Source organism: Prionailurus viverrinus, chromosome B3 (assembly GCF_022837055.1).
Source record: "Prionailurus viverrinus isolate Anna chromosome B3, UM_Priviv_1.0, whole genome shotgun sequence".
Taxonomy (NCBI): Eukaryota; Metazoa; Chordata; class Mammalia; order Carnivora; family Felidae; genus Prionailurus; species Prionailurus viverrinus.
In genome coordinates, this window is record NC_062566.1 from 33010492 (window position 1) to 33028968 (window position 18477).

Below are 18477 nucleotides of genomic sequence, written 5' to 3' on the forward strand. Positions count from 1 at the left end.
AGCCCGTGGGACAATCTGTTTGGGCAGGGATTCTGGGCCAGAATCAGGAGAGTGGGACTCCGGACAAGGCCGGTCCACGTAACACAGCTCAGAGCCATACAACACAACTTGCTCCGAGGATGTTGGGCACTGTGCTTCATTAGGAAACAAAATATAAGCTTTCCACACCATTAGGAATGACTTTAGGAGTGAAAGCACATAAGACGATGCCTCACCTCATCAACAATGCACTGCAGAAGCTGGAGAGGCTGCAACGGGAAAGAAGAGAGGAAAAAGTATTAGCCTCTGTGCAATGTCTTTACAGTGGAGTGGAAAGAAAAAAATCATTAATGCAATAAAATATAGCAAGATTAATCAACAACAGCAAACTCTTATAAAAACATTGATGCTCAGGATGTTCTATTATTTCTAATGGTACCTAATCTAATACAGGCAGTTAAAGGTTTGCATTTTCTTCAAAATGCAATTTGCTAAGTTTAAAACAAGGCATTCAAGCATGCAAAGGAAGCAGCCATCAGGAAAAAGAAAAGTGAATTTTTTTCTGAACTCATAAAGCTTACCATTAAAGATCCCTGGTTTTTCTGAATCTGAAAAAAGGCAATATGTAATTAGCATGTCATAATCAAAATGACTCACTTGGACACATTATGATCACTGAGAGAAAATTATTGCATTGCTGGTGGCAATTTGTGGGCATGTGTTAACACAATTTACATAATGAAAATACACAAATGTTAATAGCTCGCTTCTCATTTATAGGCGAAAGTCAGCAGAATGTTAATTTCACACAACACTTTTTAGTACCCTCCAGGTTGTATTAGAATAGGGAGAAAAACCATAATCCATTTCAAAAGGCTGTTTACGATTCAGATATAAATAATGTTTTATATTGCTAGATTGTGAACACTGGGCTTAATGTTGCAATCATTGCTAATGTTATGAAGCTCACTCTTTTTAAATTAAAAACCGATTTATTTAAAATTGAAATTAAATCATAGTCAGAAATTAGAATTTTGGATTCCTGCCAGTGTCTGTTCACAATCCCCTATTTTTTGAAGAAAACTTTAATTATGTGGTTGAAGTATTTGTCTTTAACTCAGGAGTGGGGTGAAGACACCACCTTTTCCAAAGTTCCTTCAGCCTGTTTCCTGGGAAGCAGTGCTCTCTGGGAAAATCAAATTCATGCAAGTTTTACACTGTTTTCCAGGGAACAAAAAGCAGAGGCAAGTAAATGTCTGCTCCTAACCAACATTCTGAAGGCAGGCTGTTCACACATCTAACACCGATAAGCCGCGTCTCTTAGAAAATGACTAAAATGTGACACCAAATTAATAACACATCCAGTTACTAACTGAAATACTAAACACTTCAATCCCCCACCCCCACACAAATGACTGCAGTTATTACTAACTCAATGCAAATAAAGTCCCAGGCACTAAGTTTCCTAAGAAGGAAAATTTCAGGCACCAAGTATGATATTGACGGGTCAGTTGTTTGCTGAGGTAACTGAGCTCCAGCCAGCTAGTAAGATACAGGGATAATTGTAAAAGGACATTTGATCACTGAACAACACAGGGGTTAGGGATGCTGACCCCTGTGCAGTTGAAAATCCATATATAACTTTTGACTCCCCAGATACAATCAGCCTACTGTTGACCAAAAGTGTTACCAATAACAAGTAATAATAAAGAGTCGATTAACACATATTTTGCATGGTAGATGTATTATATGCTATTTTCTTATAAGAACGTAACCTAGAGAAAAGAGAGTTAAGAAAATTATTAAGAAAATCGTAAGGAAGGGGTGCCTGGGTGGCTCAGTCAGCTGGGTGTCCGACTCAGCTTCAGCTCCAATCTTGATCTCAGGTTTGTGAGTTCAAGTCCTGCACTTGGCTCCATGCTGGGCGTGGAGCCTAGTTTAAAAAATAAATCATAAGGAAGAGAAAATACATTTACAGTTCTGCACTGTATTTATAAAAAAAAACCCTGCATATAAGTGGACTCATGCAGCTCAAACCCATGGTTGTTTAAGAGCCAGGTGTATTTTTTAAGTAAAAAAACCTGTTAATGGTGTTTTAAGAAGTTCTTCCATGTATATTTGATCTGCATAAGTACCCTGAGGTCGGCAAGGATGGTCATTTCTATCCTCTGGGAAAACTGGGCCTCCCAGTGGACAGGGCAGGGGCAGGGACAGGGTGAAGGCCACAGGGACAGGCTGTGGTACTGTGGCTTCTCCCGTGCTCTTTCTTCCCCCATATCTACCTATGGTCACAGCACGATTTCAAAACAACTGGATTTGTGTAGATATACTTGTAGATATATTTGTAGAAATATTCTTGGCATGGTAAAGTGGGTAAATAATCCATTTGGGCAGGTGGGTTCCTTTCAACTAGAATGCATGCTTCTCAAGGGCAGAAACTATGTTTTTGCATTTCTTTTGCATCCACGAGGCTTCTCAGCAGACCCTTCCTTCACCAGTGCTTGAGTGTTTTAGAAAGCACTTTCCTGTGTATTATCCCAACTAAACATGGCACCCACTCATCCCTGCTCTACTCAGTCACCACTCCCTGAAACCTCTGTCCCAGGCTGGCTGGCTCGTAGTCTCCTCAGGTAGTTCCCACTTAATGTTATGCCGAATTACTGCTCCTTCCTCTAGTCACTGAGTATTTCTGCATAATGCTCTGATGGGAAAGATTTACTTTAAAAAGGGAGAGAGAGACACCTGGGTGGCTCAGTCAGTTAAGACTCTGACTTCTGCTCAGATAATGATCTCATGGTTCATGAGTTCGAGCCTCACATCGGGCTCTGCACTGACAGCTCAGAGCCTGGAGCCTGCTTCAGATTCTGTGTTGTGCTCTCTCTCTGCTCCTCTCCTGCTCTCTCTCTCTCTGTCTCTCTCTCTCTCTCTGCCTCTCTCAAAAATAAATAAACATAAAATTTTTTTTAAAAACGGGGTGCCTGGGTGGCTCAGTCGGTTGAGCGTCCGACTTCGGCTCAGGTCATGATCTCACAGTTTGTGAGTTCGAGCCCCATGTCGGGCTCTGCGTTGACAGCTCAGAGCCTGGAGCCTGTTTCAGATTCTGTGTCTCCCTCTCTCTCTGCCCCTCTCCCATTCACTCTTTCTCTATCAAAAATGGATAAATGTTAAAAAATTAAAAAAAAAAAAAAAAGGAAGAGAGAGGGTTAACTACCACCCTGGAGAGGCTAAGGATTTTAGTCAGAAGCCATACCCCTTTTCAAAACTCATGAAAGGCCCAGGTAACTTCCCAACAGGAGATTGGCTTTTATTTATTTATTTTTCAAGTACACATGGATCTTCTCCCCCCACCCTCCATTCTTAGTAAGATATATCTACTTCAACAGGAGGGCTACTTGTAATGAACAAATTAGAAATCCATTTTTGGCAAAGAGAGTGTTTTTCACAAATTTCCAACAGTCAGGGGGGATTACAACATTCTCTGAGGAAAACATGTGGCAAACATTCTAAGTGAGATGTTTCAAAATAAATTCAGGAATAAACTGTGCGACGCTGTTCCCAGCAATACATAAGTTGTGTGAAATGAGTTCAGGGGAGAACATTTTTCCTCATGAACTAAACTCTTAAGAGGTCTCCACCTTGCCCTATTCTGTGGGTTAAAGAAACCATGGTTGAAGAAAAAATTTTACTATTTTAATGCTTTCTCCTTACAACGAGGAAGAGGGAAACAGCAGTATCAGAGTCTTTTTTATGATCTTCTAACTACACCATTTTGCCCAGGTTTTTAAAGAGAGATGTTGTTACCAGGTTTTATTACACAGCTTTGATAGCTACATATTATATGAAATCATCTTCATAAATTTTGTATTAAGGTAGCAGTGCCAGTACCTGAAATTGATTCAAAATGCTTAAGATACTCAATTACTTTTTAACACTGTTACACAATGCGGTGACTTATATCTTCTATTTCACGAGAACTTGAGGACACAACATCATTGTAATTGATTCATTTTCTCAATTAAATAAAGCTACTGTGCTTTTCTTTATATGAATGCCACACAGACCACAGAGTTAGATATATTCTTTCCTTTCTTGGTCTCAGATATATTGCCTTAAAGGTTATATTCTGTTCCTCTGTTTAACTCCACCAGAAAATTTAATGCCACGGTCATATTTTTCAAATTCTGAATTGCCATGTACCCGACTGTATTTATATTAGGCTTATTTTTCACTGCTAAACTCTTTGTTGTTTACCTTTTTCAAGATCACATTACCGTACGGGCACAGCAACCATAAAACAGACTGAAACAAAGTCAACCTCCAGTCACTGCCTCTGCTTTTACACACAGTTCATGAAAAAGTGAAGCCCCTAGTTTTATAGCACATTAAAAGTGGTACTAAGGGTGCTTGGTATAAAATGTTAGCTTTGTGAATGCCTCTCTTTATTCTAGGTCTGCCTTCCAAATGCTGAGCTGTGAGAGCAGAGTTCAGAGGAACACAATAATATTGTTAGGGCTGATGAACTGCCTGTATCTCACAACACAGGAAATGCTGTTTATAACGAACTCGTCCAAGGCCAGATTCCCGTTTGCACATTTTGCTGGTGTCGAGTAGTCTACATCTAACTAGTACTTTGGGACAATGAACAGAACAATAATTGCTCCAGCCGTTACACTTTGCTAATCAGTCTCCAGAACTAGTAGCATTTTGATAGACTAATTAGTTGAACCTCTTTTCTCTTCTGGGCATAGCCTTTTTTCCCCCCTTTTGCCAGCCCTTAGCTATAAGGCTTTAAGGCACACTAACAGGGGACACCTCAGTCTGATGTAAGACAGATCCTTGTGTGTTTAAATGGGGAGGAAAGACTTCATAACGGGCGGGCCTAAGTATCAGTTGTGGGGTGTTACTGCAGTAACATTTGTCACATATTTCCTTGCAAGGACTGTATAGCTGGCAATTAGAAGAGCTCCCATAGCATGACTAATGGCTTTGGAAAATGATCCCGGAAAGGAAGCTCCTGATGCAAAAGTTTACTTGTGGGGCCTCAACTATCTAGTCAACGGCTCTGGTGATAAACAGCAACTCTGGGGACCCCGCATTACACGCCCACCTCTGCAGAGGTGCTGTGTACACACAGCGAGAAAGCAGGCTTGGCCACCAGCCCTTCAAATTATGTGCAGAAGCACAGTCAGGAAACTAAAATGATCCACCTATGTAACTTCGAGAAGACACCAGCAATAGCTTTCATTTTCTCTTTTACTCTCTGGAATGATGGCTTGCCCTGCAGCCCTTGTCGCAGAGATTTATGTGTGACCGAGGTCAGATCTTCCAATATCAGTTGACAAATTTTCTCTTTACATATTTACTGCTTTCCTAGCTTGTGTTATTTTCTCTTAAGTAGAAGAAGGAAATATGAAATTAAATGATACGGTGAGCATTTTTAAAGAATACCAGGAGTGTGTGTGTGTGTGTGTGTGTGTGTGTGTGTGTGGTGTTCCTGGCACTACACTTGAGCCTGCAATGTTCAACTCTATTCTTTTAAAAAAAAATTTTTTTTAATGTTTATTTATTTTTGAGACAGAGAGAGACAGAGCATGAACGGGGGGGGTGGGTGGGGCAGAGAGAGGGAGACACAGAATTGGAAGCAGGCTCCAGGCTCTGAGCCATCAGCCCAGAGCCTGACACGGGGCTCGAACTCACGGACTGCGAGATCATGACCTGAGTTGAAGTCGGACGCTTAACCGACTGAGCCACCCAAGTGCCCCTGCTCAACTCTATTCTTATTTCACACACATTTTAGGAATGATAGCTATTTTGCAGACTCTCTTTTCAAATCAGATGCATTAAGCTTAACCCTGCCTAACATAAACCAGGATTATGGTAAACTGGGACTTTTATATTGTAAATGAAGAATAATGACCTAAAACTTTTTTTCTTTAATGAAAGTAGCTGCAGAGATGATCTACTCCAGTCTACTCATTTTGCTGTTAGGGAAACTGAGGCTTTGAGGGGCATAGTGCCCAAGATACAGCCTGGGCTAGACCATAATGCTGACTCAGGCAGCTGCTTGGTGTGGAGAAAATGCATATGCACTGGAGTCAAAAAGCCCCCTGGAATTCCAGTCAGACCCCCATGGTCTCAGAAGCTCCCTCCCTTCACTGGGTTCAGGGCTCTTGATTACAAAGTGAGGGGATGAGCCAGAGGATAATCCAAAGAGTCCTCCCAGGCAGAGCTTCCCATTCAGGTGCCGTATTTTTTCCTACCCACGGGAGAGCTGGTACTGGCAGTCAATCTTATTTTATCTGGCACCGTGTGGGGTGCTAAAACTTAGGTACACACCACCTCCAATCTGCTACAACTTTGCAAAAACAAAGTGCCCAAATCTCAAAAAGGCTTCAACAAGAGAACAGAAAAATCATTTCCACATGACCACAAGCTAAACACATATTGCTTAGTACCACTAACTTAAAATAAGACTTCCTAGGGGTGCCTGGGTGGTTCAGTCGGTTAAGTGTCTGACTTCGGCTCAGGTCATGATCTCACAGTTCGTGAGTTCGAGCCCCATATCCAGCTCTGTGCTGACAGCTCAGAACCTAGAGCCTGCTTCAGATTCTGTGTCTCCCTCTCTCTCTCTGCCCTTCCTCCACTCATGTTCTGTCTCTGTCTCTCTCAAAAATAAACATTAAACAAATGTTTCATTAAAAAAAGGTAAGATTTCCTAAACAAAGGACTGGGTTTTGTTTTTTTTTTGTTTTTTGTTTTTTTTTTTTTTTGAAAAAAAAAAAAAGAGAGAGAGAGAACAGGGGCATCTGGGTGGCTCAGTCGGTTAAGCATCCAACTTTGGCTCAGGTCATGATCTCATGGTTCATGAGTTCAAGCCCCACATGGGGCGCTCTGTTGTCAGCACAGAGCCTGCCTTGGATCCTCTGTCCCACCGTCTCTCTTTCTCTGCCCTTCCTCTTCTGGTTGTCTCTCTCATTCTTTCTCAAAATAAATAAATAAACTTTAAAAAGTATTAAAAAAGAAGAATAAAATTTACTCTAGTGAACCATAAATGGGAATTCTGACAAACTGATATTTTTAGATATTGAATGAATGCACGAGACAAAATAAATGAGTAATATATATTATTACTAATAATACAAAATTAACAAGTATAATTCACTTGTGCCATATCTCTCTTGTTTATCAGCCTCTGTCCTTGTTCAAGTTCTTATCACGCCTGGAAATCTATTAGCGTATCTTACATAGAACAAAACAAAAACAAAAAATAAGTCATGGGTCTTATTTAAACGACAATTAATGACTTAAAACAAAAATAAGTTGTCAGATGATTTAACAAGGAGCTACTCGGTGGGATACGAGAAAGTCAGTAGGATTCCCAGCTTCTAAAATCCACTCCCTGGCACTTTCTCTCTGCTGTCTTTAGGAGGGACCAGTTTTGAAAAGCTCAGACTAGATACCCCTGAATTTCACAAATAGCTGGGTGGGACAGAAAGGCTGTAAGATGCCTAGAGGAGGGCTCAGCTCAGATGGGACCAGACAGAAAATCATCACGGCCATAAATTAGATCACTTGGCTCTCACTGCTTCCCAAGTATCAAGGACGATGCATTTTCACACAAAACACAGCAGCTGGAGCGTCAAGGTAGAGTGTAACATTATTCATTTGCTGGGTCTGCCAGTCAGTGAGCAGGAAAGAAAGGACCTGACTGCCAGTCTACACTCTTTTATCCCTTGTGTATTTATTTTTTATTTATTTATTTTTTTTAAATTTTTTTTTTTCAACATTTATTTATTTTTGGGACAGAGTGAGACAGAGCATGAACGGGGGAGGGGCAGAGAGAGAGGGAGACACAGAATCGGAAACAGGCTCCAGGCTCCGAGCCATCAGCCCAGAGCCTGACGCGGGGCTCGAACTCACGGACCGCGAGATCGTGACCTGGCTGAAGTCGGACGCTTAACCGACTGCGCCACCCAGGCGCCCCTATCCCTTGTGTATTTAAAACTGACATAGCTCATGTCCTACTTCACATAGGGGTATAGGAACCCTAGTAAATCATCCTCTGGGCACATGTAAATTTTAATATTCAGGCCTGAATTTTGTAAGAAAAGCAGGGGCTCACAAACACATTTTAAAATGAAACACGTGAGTTATAAAATGAATCTTCTCCCTTAGCCTTGCCAAGATGTCCATTGAGCACTTTCCTCACAGAGAAGAGTTTTCCTTTCAAAGAAAATACACTGGCTGTACGAAACTTTTCTTTCTTCCCCCCAAAAGGGTGGTCTTATTCTAGAATCTAGTTTAGAGTATCAGTTATGTATGTGGGGGGCAGGGAGTGGGAGGGGATGTGGCCTTTTTGAGAAAGGCCTATTGACCATTCCATTGTTTATGGTCAAATAAATGTGCTGGAACAAAAGATTTTTAAAGTGTCAAAATGTCTCAAAGGGTTTTTCTGGAGCTATCATTTAGTCTGCATCTCTATTAACTTCAATCCTCCACAAGCGAAAGAATCCAGAACGATGTTAGAGGTCACCTGGTCTGACTCCTTGCTTCTGACTCTGGAAGAAGACTTCCAGGAATGGGATTCCAATGATTCCATCCTGGGTGGCTTAAATTGTCAGAAAGTTCTTTCTTATTACGAGTTCAAATATGTCTCCCTAGGAGATATACCCATGGTCTGGAGCTGTAGTGATTTAGTGGCAGCAACTCACATATTTGAAGATGGCTGTTTCTTCACGAAGTTTTCTTTCCCGAGTGAGCATCCTGTTTTCTCCTTGAGATCATCTGCTATGATTGATTGTCCTCTGTTCTTCCCCCTTCTATTAGTAATGACACTCTGATAACATTCCCCTAGCCCTAAATAGCCCATGTACTTCACATCCTCACCTACTTCATCACCAGCTTTATGGGCAGGACATGTGGTTCAGGCTTAAACTAGTCCGCAACAGCTAAGTCCCCTGGGCTTGGGGAAGTTAACTGATCCAATCAAACTGAAGCCTATGGCCTCTTGCTGCCTATGGGGAAGAGAGGCTTGTTATTCCTTTCTAACTGGGAAGCAGGTGGCCCGGGAACCCCAAAAGCCATTCTTGGTCTGTGAAGGAAGAAGTCTACCAGAAACAGCCAAAAGTGACCTGTTGAATCCAGTTCTACCAAAAAACCCAGGAATACTTGGCTTTGGCTTTTTGGCCATGGATTTCAATTAAGTCCCCTTGTGGTTGAGGCAACCTGAGTTGGGTGTTCTGTTACCTGCACCATAAAGCTGCCTGGCGGAGGTGAACATGGTTTCACATTCTCCACCACTGTGACCACGTTTCTCGGAATGTGGTGCCATGTGCGTGTGTTCCTCATAAAGTGTGACACCCACACCTGAACACATGCCTCGGAAAGACTGGCTCAGTTGCCTTGTCCTGGACATTATACGCTATTCAGGAGGAGAAACTCCCGGCAGCTACAAGTGCCTTCAGCTTTTGATAGATAGCCATATCACACAGTTGGCTCAGTGGAGAGGAACAGACGTGTATAAATCTTGGGCTGAAAAAGAATTACTTCTTTCCTGTACTCTTCCATTTGGGTTTCATACTGACAAGGTATTCGAGAGTCAAAATGAGTACACGATTAAAGCAATTACAGAATCTAGACAAGTCTGATGGAAGTTTCTACCTGTTGCCTCTCCCCTGCATCAGACAGGAAATACATTAGCCTTGTATTTGTTTGGTTGAGGAGAGGCCTGTCCAACACTCAAGTAGAATCACAGACTCTTGGGGTCTGAAAGAATCTTAAAGGTTTTTCAATCTGACCCACCTCTGTGTGATCCCTGAATCCCTCCTTCATTACACTCCTGGCTCACAGGGCTTCTGTCTGGATGCATACAGTGATGGGGACTTTATGTCTTCTGACTGTCTATTCTCTCTCTTGTTCCAGCTCTACTTTCCTGACAGTGCAAATCCATGTCTTTTCTTACATGAGAACCCTCAAGTATCTTAAGACAACTATCACATCTCTTTGGAAGCTTTGATCCTTCAGGTATTAATGCTGGCAGGACAGAGGGGAAATATGGACACAGAAGAAAAGGGGACAAAATTGTAAACTGAAAGCTTAAAAATGTGTATTGATTCTTAGTTCTTTCTGATTCTAAAATCTGTTAGGTCAACATGTAAAAAAAGTGAAGTCAGGCTAAATCACTAATTCATTGATTCACATCCTTTTTTTTTTTTTTTTTAAGTTTACTTATTTTTAGAAAGACAGAGAGAGGGAGCATGAGTGGGATAGTCGCAGAGAGAGAGAGAGGGAGAGAGAGGACCCCAAGTAGGCTCTGTACTGACAGCAAACCGTGAGATCATGACCTGAGTTGAAATCAAGAGCTGAACACTTCACCGACCGAGACACCCAGGCACCCCAGTCCATGTATCTTTATCAAGAACTTACTCTACGCCAGGCACTGTACTGGAGTCTAGGATCCAGTGGATGGATAAGCTGCGAGTGCTGGTCCACAAAAATGAGTGACTTCTTTAAGGTCCCTGAAAGTTAGTGACAGAGCTAAGACTTAAATCACAGGGTTTGCATTCTCCTTAAAATGCCACTTAATTTTTGGATAAAATACAATTTGCTAGATTCAAGGTGCTGTAGATTTCTAAGACAGTGTCCCCAAAAAAGGGATGTTTTCAGGCATTTCACAGAATGCTTTCTTTGTGGGCTAAGACTCTATATATTGCTGCCTTTTTTTTTTTTTTTTTTACCATGATGCCATTTGACAACATTGTTTGGCCTGCTGAGATTTTGAGATAAACTGCAACTGTAGCTAATACATGCTTTATTTCGCATTAGATCATGACCTGAGCCAAAGTCGGACACTCAACTGACTGAGCCACTCAGGTGCCCCCTGCATTATTTGGCATTAGAAAGGAAAGAATCTTGAAATATAGTCACACATAACCATATTAATTAACATGTGTCTTACTGGTTTGGCTGTAAATGAGATTCAAAACAGGATTTAAAGAAAAGAAGTCATGGATCTAGAATGAACTAAACGGGGCACCTGGGTGGCTGAGTCGGTGAAGTGTCTGACTTTTGATTTCGGCTCAGGTCATGATCTCACAGTTTCGTGAGTTTGAGCCCCATGTCTGCCTCTGTGCTGATGGTGCGGAGCCTGCTTGGAATTCTCTGTCTACCTCTCTCTCTGCCCCTCCTCCACTTGGGCTGTTTCTGTCTGTCTCAAAATAAATCAGTACACTTAAACAAAAAAAAAATTTAGAATGAACTAAACAAAAAGTTTGATTCCTGTTTCAGAGATGTGGTTCACACCTCTCATAGTTTGATTTGGGTGAAATCCAGTTCAATAAAGTCCAAGAGTGTACTTGGGAGATGGTGATGAGAAAGGTAGCTGAAGGTGTGGACAAGAGGGGAAAATTGCTCATACAAGATGAAAGGAGACCACAGAAGTATCTAGTTCAGCATTTTTCAGACACTGGTTACCAAATAACTCAAGGTTCATGTAAGGTATTACTTAGACACATTAACAAAAATTAACAGACAAAAACAGAACTTCCTGGTATTTGTGTGTGCATGCATGTATGTAGGTGTCTGGGAGTGAATTCCCATTTATTTTATGCCCTTTCCATGCAATTCTGCAAATCACTGACCTAGGATGAAGTAACTGAAGTCTGAAAAGAACTAAGGTCAAACAACTAGCAAGAAAAGCCAGGAGCAGAACTCAGGTTAGCTCTGTGTGTGTAGAATGGGGGGAAGGGGGACAGAAACCATATTCTTTTTTGAGAGGTAGAGAGAGAGAGAGTAAGCAGGGGAGGAGCAGAGAGAGACAGAGAAAGAGAATCCCAAGCAGGCTCTGCGTTGTCAGTGCAGAGCCCGATGTGGTGCTCGATCCCACAAACCGTGAGATCACGACCTGAGCCAAAATCAAGCATCAGATGCTTAACCAACTACTCACCCAGATGCCTCCCAGAAACCTCATTCTGACAATGATTTAACTTGTCACTTGATGGGTGCCTCACTTGCTGCCTCCTGGTCCTCTCTGCCCCGAGTCATCGAGCGTTTGCAGCTGCCTGGCTATGGAGGCAAAGGGGTGGAGGAAGGCCTCTCACTGGAAAAGTTTCTTTTGTTTACTGTATTTTGCCCAACTAGAACTAGGACTACGGTCAAGGTCTCCCCATGCCCTGAACAGTGCTCTTTGCAACCTGTTTCTGAACAGAAAACAAGACAAGCTTCATTAGCCATTTTGGTCTTTCTTTCCTCCTCTGGCCTCCTTTCCTCCTAAGACTAGCGTGTTCTCCAGCTTTTCTTTCCCTCCCTTCATGGCGGTCATTATCTGTAGACTTTGACAGGGTATGGCATAACAGAGTCCACGCTTGGTTCTAATTGGTTGCCTCAGTTTCCCACAATTCCTTGGAGCTGACACCCTGGCTATAGACATAAACAGACAACTGCCTCCTTTCCTAGCTCCTAGCAGCCCTTGGGACCCTCTTTCCACCTGGGGTGTCCTGGGCAATCTCCAATCCTAAATCGAATCAGCTCTTTGCTCCTTTTAGGCAACGCATTGATTTTTCAATGAACTTAGCTTGTCCACTTTATTGGCACTAAAGAGGGTCGGGTTCTTAGCATCATTAACATTTTAGTTGAGGAAGAATTCCCAAGCCCCCCAGGCATTAATCCAGAACTGTTAAAACATCTGAAAAGTAATCTGTGCTCAAACAAAACCTGGCCACGTCCGCCTCCTTTTTAAGTTGGATGCCAATGAATCCCGAGCCTCAAATCTACCCAAGTTTTCTATACTGAATAGTATAAGTAAAACACTGGTATATGATAAAAGTTGATGTCTCTGTCGCTGTTGGTATTACTGCTATTGAGGACCACTTTCCCCCGAGGGATCTGTACCCATCAGCAATTACCTGGTAGACATGTAGCATCCTGGGACAGTAATTTCTATCTCTGCAGACACACCAGTTAAATGCAGCACTTGAGTGGATGGTCGTGTACCATAAAAATGGCCATTTGGGCTCAAAGCCTCTGGGTGTCTTTCTCCCTGCACCATCCCTCTAGAGTGGGAACCAGTCTGACCCGGTAAGTTGTCAAACACCTGCTCATCCTGAGTGAGTCACTGAATGGCTATCGGAATCTCATTTCCTCCTTTATAAAGTGAAAGAGTTGGAACAGGTCACTGTAAGATCTCGTCACCTTCTGAAATTCTATGATCCCACGAAGTAGCAGACAGCACTCAGAGAAACCAAAGGGGGAAAAGTGGAAGGGCTCTCAGACCACAGAGCCCAGGAGGGAGGGGAGACGGCAAAGTTGCCACCTGAGAGCCAGACTGGGCGCTCGGTTCCTTACTTCAAACTTCAATTCTATTTCTGGGCTAAGCTGACTATTTAAAAATCATAGAAGAATCAGGGTCCCTAGTTACTGACATAACAATCACTGGGTTCTGTATATAGTTCTATATATTATGATTGTGATCGTGAATGATAAATTATAACTCAAAAAAGAAAGACTGTAAAGGAAGGCTCTTGTGGGATCAGAAAAGTAATTCATTTTAGTCCTACCTGGTGTGAGACGTGAGACACGGTCATATATTTTCAGAGTTACATAGGTAAATCCCTAAAGTACTTCCCAGAAATATAAATAATACTAATATTACCTAGCTCTTGTTTACCTTCTTATATTTTTCAAAGTGTCCTCTTAGGCATTAGCTCATCTGATCACGACAACCCCCCCCTCCCTAGAAAACGTCCTATGATGTGCCAAGGCCCTCAGAGGCATGTGCCAGCTGACCTCAGGGGCAGAGATCTTAAAACGTAATGATTTCCAACCTCAGGCTGGCTCCCAGTCATCTCAGAGGGATTCATGAAATTCTCAATCCCAGTTTCATTACCTGGTTTCTGCTGCACTTGCCATCTCTGTCCTGACACACCCCCTCTCTTCTCCCCCACTCTGCCCTCCCGTCTCTTACTGCCCTCCCAGTGCTGTTTTGAAAATTACCCAGGGAAATTCCTAAACAGGTAGGGAAATGAGAGTAACAGTAGTAGTAGTACCCTAGTGAATTAAAGTACTAGAAGGATACTGCATACAACATGCTGCTTTAGACCTTTATCTTTTACCGGATGAATCTGCTGCTGATGAGAATGGCTGGAAAGTTCTTTCCCTTCTTTTTAGCCTCACAGCCTCAGCTCAGGCATCACCTTCTCCGTGAAGCCTTCACAGCTTTCTGAACTGAGCTGACCTCTTCTTCTGGAGGGCAGAGCACACCACCTCCTGTCTGGTTCCTTTTGCATCAACTGTCATTTGTTTGTTTTATATTTTTCTCTCCACTAGACTAGACTCTTTGAGAGCAGGGACCACATCTGTTTCCTTGCTGGACTTCCGGCGCATGGCACAGTGCCAGGGCAGAGTAGGTGCTTGGTGACAAATATATGTTGAATTGAATTGAGATCTATGTCATAGAGTAGTTTAGAAGGTGCTATAAAAATCAAACCAACATGGGGTTAGTGTTTCAAAAAAGCCAGGGTTCACCAGCCTAGCTGGCTAACTGCATATACTTCAATCGAGGTATTAACAAGTAATTTATCTTTAGGGGAAAATGTCATGTTTCTAGGCTACCCACTCTTTGGGCATTCTCTCTATTCCATTTCTGCTCTATTTTAAAGACACACTAGGAACCTACTTCCTATCTTTGCAATAGGCTAAGCCAAGAACATTGGGAGATCTCTTGATAAGCATGAGATACATAATGGGAGAAGAATCTGGCATGGCCACTTTCAAAATTCCTGGGAAGCAGCACATGCATGTAAGGGAGCATCTTCCTATCACTTAGATTTCACCTCTGCCTTTTGTGGAACACGAAATCGGACTTTGTATGGCTTTAAGTAACGCTCTATTTTAAATATCTATATCCTAAATAACAAGAATGAAAATAATGAATTAAAACATGTAGGCTAGAAACCTGTTTAGCAAAAAAATGCACGCACATTGCTTTTGGACTCTTGCCAACTAAAGGTGAGTACTTGAAGTCTGGGGTAATTACCCATTGTTTGTTTTTTTGTTCTTTGACTACAGACCTCACACAAAAAAATGGATATTTATGATTTTATAGAACCCTTGATGTTCTAAACTTCAAAAAGTTCATGTAACAAGGGATAAACTCCAAATCCCTTTTTTTCAAAAAAGGTCAACTTTCTAGGTATTATTTTGCAATTCTACATTGTTCTAGTCATGATCAGTACATTAGTACATAAATAAGATAATAAAATCGATGGTCTGAATTTAACATTGAATATAAAACAACATTCAATTATCAAAATTAGGATTAGTAATAGCATAGTAAAAGGCTTTTAAAACATGAATAAAACTAGGTATGAAACTCAGAATTCCAGCATTATCTTTTGAAAAGTGTTTAAAATTTTAAAATAGTTTTAAGAACATACGCTTTCTACTCCATTATGAGACAAATGCTCTATCGAGAGCACAATTTATTACTACAGAATAAATGAATGTTTAAAAGACAGTCTGTCAATTGAAAAAAAAAAAACCACATTAAAATAGCAGGTTTCCAAGCTAAGTTAAACAAAATATTTTCTCCTTGACAAGCTGCTTACATTTAAATGAAAACAGGGCAAATTTGGTCAATAATATGGATTGCATATAATAAAAAGGACCTTAGATCATGTTAATACAAGGATCAGAAAGCAGTAACTTCAATTAAAACCACCCAATTATTTAGCAAACTTTCAGATACAGCAAATAAATTAATCTGTTTTAAATGAAAGTGCTCAGATAAGTAGCTTTTTGACCTATGAGCAAGTTTCACTAGCAGCAATCACAGCAAAGCAAGAATCTGCTGAAGCAAGGCAAAGCCCCCAAATCAAACAAATGGTATTAGTAATCAAAAAGCATTTGCACAACATATTTCCTTGGTTAGTAGCAGGGGGTTCTGAGCAAACGCCACCTACAGCTCCCCTCATACTTTGATATGTAGTGTATATGGGATAAAAACACACACATTCCTTTCACCCACACAAACAACCAGGGTATATACTGCTTTTAAAAACAGGGCATTTCATTTCTGTACTATCCTATGAAAAAAGCCAGTCGTTATACTATTAAGAATGCACGTCTTTCACTTAAAATCCTCTATCATCCACTTATGTTTAACTTGTACTGGGATTTAAGAATGTCTCTTTATTGAGACAAGTAATATGTCATCATTTTGTTCAGCTAACAGGCCTGACAGACCCTGTCTCCTTGAGTTAAGAACAGTAGATCTCTATTTCGTACATTGGTGGTAAAAGCTGGCAGAATAAATGAGAATTAGCCAATTGGTAGTAAAGGTTTTTAATCCCAAAGATCTAGATTTTCCTTCTACCTTTGCCTTAATTATTCTATCTGGCCAGATGATGGTATATATTTTTTTTTCAAGAAAAATGATCTCTATCTATTGCAATAATTTATCTGAATGCCATTCTTATGTATTTTTAACAAATAACGTCGCTATTCACTTTATCTCTTATGTTTTTGATCCTTTTTACTACTTATCATCTTCTTTATTTGAAACAGATTTTTAACAGATAATCTTGATCATTACAACAATATCTTGCTTGCATTTTATTCAAATAATTCTTAAAAACAGCTTAAAAAGCCGTTTGGAATAACATCAAGCTTGCCATCAATCAAACGAAAAAATTCCGCTGGCGGTTGTATAAACATCAGATCAAGTCTGATGTCTTCAAGGATTTCAGAGTGAACCATAAAAAACTCCATTAACTTCTGACAAAGAATGCAAATTAATCACAACATGGGGTGAAATGAAATTAAAGGCTCTTTTCTAATCAATGACAAGGCAGGATGAAATATTTGTTACTCTCTCTGCACTCAGACTGCCTGGGATGTTTGCACTTCCCTTGCAAAGCCCCAAATGTAAGGTGTGACTACAGATTCACCCACAGTCGCTGTTTAGCCCTCCCACCCCCCCCAGAGCTATCTGCTTACAAGTCGTGGAGATTCACAAAACACACTAATCATCTGAATCTCAGGTGCATCCAATTTGTTATTCACACTCTCCCATGCCAGTGAAAAGCCTGGCGCAGACAGATGCACCAGGAACCCTAAATGACAGTTTTGGCCTCCGGAAGTACGATCACTACAACAAAATCTAGTACAGCCTCCAGGTGAAATGTCTGGAGCTCCATATGGAGCAGGGAAAATTAACAACAAGATGAAAATCACTGCAGCAGCGGGGAGTCGGAATTTTTGAAAAAAAAAATGAAATTTAAAGATGAAGAAAGAGAAGTAATAAATTAATGGGGTGTGAAAACATTCAAAGCTTTACAATACCAGGGGCACTATTTGCTCAGATTTTTTTCCTTTTTTTAACTTCAGGTCATTTTGATGTAATTTATTAACCAAGATCAGGAATTGTAGCCAAAAGAACAACAACATTTTTATACATACAAAAGTACTTTAAATACATTTGTATCTGTATTTTCTTCAATTTCCTGTGGCATCCTGCTTACCAAATCTCCAAAATGTCAGAGCTAGAACACCCTCCTGAGAAGTCTCCTTAATGGATTTACTATCGTCTCAATGCAGGGCACTACTGTAAAGTTTGAATGAAGGGTGACAATTTTTAGCAGGCAATCTTTTCCAGTTCTCCTCAATTATGGTGTCATTAAACAAACCATTGCCCACCATGATGTTTTTTAAGTCAACTGAATTTGGATCTACACGATTAGCTCTACACAGCTCCAGTCCTTGTCCAGACCTGCACATCTTTCCAGACTACTATTAATGCTAAAGCGTTCAAGAAATGGATATGCTACGTTTGTGAGATGTTTAAAAACACAATTTTTCATGATCCCGCTGCTTCACAGGCACCCAGAATTTAATGGCACTGGGGTCAGGGAGAGCTCTGGAGCCCTCTGGATCCTGCTGTGACTCTGCTAATCACACGGTAAGAAAAGCGAAAGGCCTCTAGGGAATGGTCTTGTCATCATCTACCACGGCATGGCCCCCGACGTGCAGCATGTCTCACCTACACACGAGGCCTCCTACGGTGGAGAAGGCAAATCAGGAAAAGGACTTGGAGGGGCTCAGCGGGAAGAAGAGTAGTATAAACAGCCAACCAAATTCGGAGTACACAGAGCTCACTCATTTGGTTTAGTTGTCTGTAAGTCCTACATCTATCTGACTATACCCATTCATCCCTGAGGCAAGGTGCCTCACCTCACCAAGCCTCAGTCTGCTCCCCTGGAGGTTGGGAAGAACAGCCCCTGTAGGTGGGATGGACAGCCCGAGTCAGATAACAGGAAGTGACCTGGAGCTCGATGGCAGAAAAGAGTTACGCGAATCCACGACATCGTTGTTCTTCCTATTATAAGGTGTAGTAACATTAACACGCCTGAGCATTTAGAGTGGCTCCTAAACTTTTTTTTCTGTAGAGTCCTAAACTGCATGCCAATGAGGCTCTCCAACTTAAAGGCCTAAAGGAAACGAAAC

General features: G+C 41.3%; 1 protein-coding gene across 9 annotated transcripts in view; it reads right to left on the reverse strand.

Moving 5' to 3' along the window:
* Positions 1-18477, reverse strand: part of MAP2K5 (mitogen-activated protein kinase kinase 5) — a 273162-nt gene that overhangs the window by 64260 nt on the left and 190425 nt on the right. For 4 of the 9 annotated variants that reach the window (XM_047863399.1, XM_047863397.1, XM_047863394.1 and 1 more), the window contains 2 exons: positions 561-587; positions 216-248 (listed from right to left, as the gene is read on the reverse strand). The exons of 1 other annotated variant lie outside the window; for it this stretch is intronic. In XM_047863399.1, the coding sequence (XP_047719355.1) occupies positions 216-248; positions 561-587 (60 nt within the window). The remainder of the gene's footprint in view (positions 1-215; positions 249-560; positions 588-18477) is intronic. 4 more of the 9 variants (XM_047863400.1, XM_047863398.1, XM_047863395.1 and 1 more) reach the window with 1 other exon arrangement.